The sequence below is a fragment of the Daktulosphaira vitifoliae genome, unplaced genomic scaffold, assembly GCF_025091365.1.
Source record: "Daktulosphaira vitifoliae isolate Bord-2020 unplaced genomic scaffold, ASM2509136v1 Scaffold_2, whole genome shotgun sequence".
NCBI lineage: Eukaryota > Metazoa > Arthropoda > Insecta > Hemiptera > Phylloxeridae > Daktulosphaira > Daktulosphaira vitifoliae.
The window spans coordinates 21,663,039-21,668,158 of record NW_026099573.1 but is presented as its reverse complement, the minus strand read 5'-3'; the positions used below and the strand labels follow the sequence as shown (position 1 = coordinate 21,668,158).

The 5,120-nt window shown below is 26.3% G+C and overlaps 1 protein-coding gene across 2 annotated transcripts in view; it reads right to left on the bottom strand.

Moving 5' to 3' along the window:
• Positions 1 to 5,120, bottom strand: part of LOC126899985 (cathepsin B-like) — a 100,535-nt gene that overhangs the window by 92,746 nt on the left and 2,669 nt on the right. The window contains exons 2-6 of one of the 2 annotated variants that reach the window (XM_050675311.1): positions 4,785 to 5,009; positions 4,463 to 4,663; positions 4,237 to 4,384; positions 4,064 to 4,177; positions 3,346 to 3,990 (exon numbers count right to left, since the gene is read on the bottom strand). The exons of the other annotated variant lie outside the window; for it this stretch is intronic. Of the exons in view, the coding sequence (XP_050531268.1) occupies positions 3,779 to 3,990; positions 4,064 to 4,177; positions 4,237 to 4,384; positions 4,463 to 4,663; positions 4,785 to 5,009 (900 nt within the window). The 3' untranslated portion in view covers positions 3,346 to 3,778. Of the gene's footprint in view, positions 1 to 3,345; positions 3,991 to 4,063; positions 4,178 to 4,236; positions 4,385 to 4,462; positions 4,664 to 4,784; positions 5,010 to 5,120 lie in introns of those variants that run through there. 2 annotated transcript variants of the gene reach the window in all.

The window sequence follows — 5,120 nt, the reverse complement described above, 5'->3', positions numbered from 1 at the left end:
ATTTTTTTCTATTTAATAATATTTATTTCAAACTTGCAAGTTGAGTTAAAAGTTATGGTAATAAATTCATTTTTTTTTTATTAAAACTTTCACTTTAAAGAACAAAAAGAAGTAGGTTCAAAATGATTACTTTTAACATATTAAAAATCAATAATAATTTGAAAATAATTAATTATAAAAATTATATAATATATAATTAAAATAATTACTAATCTGGATATAATTAAGGAAATAGGAGTTGATGTTGGGTTGGGTTGGTTACATTTTTAACTTTATAATGCTATAACTCATTGAAAAGTGTACGAATCAACACAATTTTTTTATGAGAAATAATATTTTTTAATAATCCCTTTTTCATTCGACATACTTTATCTTAATCAGGGTATTAATAAGAAACTAGCAGATAATGTAGCTTTTGTAATTATCCACCAATTTCTTAGAATTAAACACTATCTACTGATTTGCATCGAAGCGTTTCTTATGATAGTGATTTTAATCACTGTCAGATTAAATCTATACTGGACCCAACTATGCAACGTCCCCACTATGCCGCGTCTCCACTGTGCTGGGTTTTTTTTTTATAAGTAATTATATAGACTATATGACGTATAGTGTAAATCGTATACCGTAGTACGTTTAACGTGGAAATCAACACTGGATTACTTGAAATATTATTGTATTACATAGGTCATAAGGTAAGTACAATTTAATCTATACTTTCGAACCTCCAACAATCTATTGCGTGATAAACCATTAATAATTAACGAAAGAAATAATTAACGAGAAAATTAATTTAAATAAAATTGAAGACAATAAAATCTACAAAAAAACTTAAAAACTTACAATAAATAATAAACATAATAATTTACTAAGTACCACCAATTTCTTTTTATACTCACTCTCTAATTTTCTATTTCTTTTTCTTTTCTTTCTTTTTATTTTTGGTTTATTACATTCACAATAGTCTAATACCATGGATAAAAAAATTTAAGGCTATAAATTACAAGTGGGCTTTTTGTCGGCCTGCAACAACAACGTAGTTTGTCATATACATAACGACTAGCTATAGTAGCAAGGGTCGCCACCACCTAGAAGAGGTATCACACTTATTAGATATGATTAAGAGGAATTTAATTTTTTGTATAAATGATTATAGCCCCTCGTGGTTTATTAATCACAACTATGAATTTGTAAATGGTTGATATGTAAAACATACCGTAGCCCGTGTTTAGATTAAGAAACAGGGATGCAATACACGGGAATACTTACTCATAGTTACTCGTGCAATAAAATAAGTGTCACAGTTAAAATTAATAAGGAAATTTTATTTAATTGTTAAAAAAGAAAATTAAGTTAAATATAGACAAAAATATGAGTGTATCAAAAACTATGTCTATAAAGAAAGACAACAAAAATAAAATAAAATATTTAAAGAATATGAAATAATATAACAAACATTACCGAGTGTATTGGAATACATCCATTAATGTTATCGGACACTAGCTTCTTAGGGTTGGCTAGAAGAAAACGGAAACACGTGCTCTCCACACATAAATAATATCAAGTTAATTTATAATAAAATAAAAATGAAATAAAATAATTAATAAAATCCAGCTCATTACAAAAACATAATTATAAAAGAAACGATAGTACAATGGGGTCGCAGCACAGTGTGGATGTGGAATAGTTGGGGCAAGTATAGTTGATATCAGACAACAATTAAAATCATTATCATAAGAAACACTATAATGCAAATCTGTAGATAGTGTTTAATTTAAATAAAAATTGATGGATTATTAAAAAATCAAAATGAACTCTTATTTCCTTATTTATATTCTGATTAATAGTTCTTAAATTTAAAAATATAATTTATAAATAAATATTTATAATAGCAATTAAAAAGAATATCAAATTGATAATTAATAATTTATTATTGTAATTTTTACGAAGAAATTATAAAGTAATTATTATTTTTATGGCAAACATGTAGAAAAGTTATAGGACATAATGCAATACTTTTCAACCAAAACTTGTTTGTTACTTATAACTAAATTTATTGGTCTACAAGGAATTTCCATCAGATACTAAAATATACATTTCTAAAGCTATTTTTACGCCTAATGCAAATATGCAATTAAAGTTACGCATATCGACTAAATAATAACAAAATTCTTCTAATAAATATTTATGTTTGATTATTATGTTACATCCGAAAATTTTTTTTCCATAATAAAGTATATCTTTAATTTAAAAATCTTAAATTAAAGATATACATATCTTAAATTAAGATATGTATAAAAGTATCAGCGTATCCGGAACACTTTCAAAAATTAAGTTGAAAAAGTTCTACTTTCTATATGCATTTTAAAGTTTTAAACATCTCCTGTATTAAAGGAAATGGTACGATTTAAAAAAAAAGTACGTCAAATGAAAGAAGTATATAAATATTATTTCTCATAAAAAATTGTATTGATCCATCATTTTTTAAAAAGTTACAGCATTTTAAAGTCAAAAATGTAAAATATAAAATCGAGAATTTTAACACAAAAATAGCATTACCGTATACTATTTTCACCGTGAAGACAAAAAAATGTCCAAAATATTTTTTTTCCATAATAAAGTATATTACATAAGCTTTAATTTAAGGTATAAATAAAAGTGTCAGTATTTCTAGAACACTAAAAAGTTCATTTTTGTGAAAATTTGTTATTTTGAATCTCCCCTATAGACAGGTAAAGGGTTAAATTTATAAAAAAATATATCAAATGATAGGCAAAGACATTATGCATCTATAAAAAAAAGAATTATATATTTTTTTTTCATTTTATAGTAAATAAAATAAGCTTTAATTTTATATATGTTTAAAGGACGCAGTATTTCCGGAACATTTTCAAAAATTAAGTTGAAAAAGTTAGTTTTTAAACGGTCCACCTTCGAATTTGTAACGTTAAAAAATGACCGAATATGTCACATTTGGATCAATATGAACCGCTGACACATTGTTGTCTCATTTTTAAGTTCCAAATGGAACAAAGATGGGAAATAAGAACAAACGCCCAAATATACCATATTTTTATTAAGAGAGGATAAGGTCAAGATCACCAGAGAAACAAAGATAAATTGGATAGGTTTTGTATGGCGGGCCGATGGAAATCTGTTGAAAGGAACATTAACATATATGACGAGGATAAGAGACAAAGAGGAAGACTGTGGATAGATAGAATGACAGGGTAAAGGAATTATTAAAAGAAATTGTAGTAGACTGGGAGCAGGCATATGATAGAGAGAGATGAAAGGAAATAGTTTTGGTGGCCAAGAGACTAAATAGTTAAAATAGTGCTAAAATGATAAAATATTTCATTTGTATTATTTAAAATATTCAAGTACAAAACAGCAATCATTCATATATGAATAATCAAAACTTTGTAAGTTACATACAAGTCTCTTAAATATTACATATTTTAATGTTTTAGAAAACATACATAAAAATAACTAATAAATGTTTTTTTTTAATCGAATTTAAGTTGAATAACTATATGATAAGTGATTAAGTTGATAACGCAGAATGTATCATTATCTATTTTTGTCAGATTACACATGTATTAAAATAAAAAATATAAATATACAATAGTTGATAAATTATAGAGAACGTGAATTTTTTTAATTAATGTTATATTAAACTTCTAAATCAAAGTTGTTGTTTATTGACTCTTCTAAACCATACTTAAAAGACTTTTTGTTACTGCTTCAGTAATTTATCACTATTTATTCTACATTTTTATTGAACAAGAGGAACGCCGGCACTATTTCTAAGTTCAATTCCACATTCGTTAGAACCTCTTTTGATTTTAAATAAACCTTTGTCACCCCATGATGTGTTCCATGAATTCACCAACAACCAGTATTTAACTCCTCCTTCAACTCCCCATCCAATCAATTTCACAGCATGATATCCTAACATTGGACTAGATGAAGAAAGACTATATACTCCTTAAAGATAAAAATATTTATTAGATTTAATATTCCTTAAATAACTATTCAAATGTAATTTTAATTTTTTTACCTGATTTATAATTAAAGAAATCTTCAAAAACCTCTAATGTAGCTTCAATGGGTCCATAAACCATTATGTCCTTTTGAATAATTACAGGATCATATAGATAATAGAAATCTTTAGCTATTTATAAAAAGTTTATTTAAATTATCTTGAAGTAATTAATATTATAAAAAACATACTATAAACGTGATCTTTTTCGTAATCAATGGTGCTGTTACCATAACATTGTTTGATGCATTTGTGATTCTGTTCGAAGGGCCTTTCATCACAAGGATTGTAACCTTTTTCGTCTATTTCACATGGTTCTACTTTATATGGTTGGCATCCCTGTAAAAAAATGAAAATTCCTTTCAATATATTGAGAGGATAAAAATAAGTAATTTTCTGAAATTAGTTTCACCTTACCTCTTTAGTATCATAATCACCACCAGTGACAACTCCATGAGTACTAAAGTATTCCCAAGCCCTAATAGGATATCCACCGTCACAACCGTTACCACATTCTGCACAACAGAAACCTAATTCTTCAGCCGATAACAAATGATTAAATTTTCCTTCAGTAGCGATACACATACGATCAGCAAATGCACTTGTAGTACTCACAGCCTAAATATATTTTTACATTTTAATTGGATCCAATGAATGAAATAAGTTCTAGAATTGATAAGTTTTGTATTGAAAATCAACAGTATGATCTTTTTGATTGAGTAGTTCAAATGATAGTTACCCAACAAGTACCGCACTGTCCCTGATCAGGAATATGACCGATGGTTTCACAATGTTTCCACTGTTCCCTGGCATCAAACGATTCTGGAATATTTGTAATATTTGCATAGGCAGGATCATCTGTTTTAAAAGGAGCAGTATCTAGATAATTTTTTTCTCTCCTTTTAGAACCTAACAATTTTTTTAAATGAAGAATTGATGTATCAGCAGGGAAATTTTTACCAGCCTAATAAATAAAAATAAGTTCAATTACATTAAGAAATACAAATCTTACACTATTATTAAATACGGATTATATAGTTAAGATATTAAAAAATATATATTATACAAACTAATT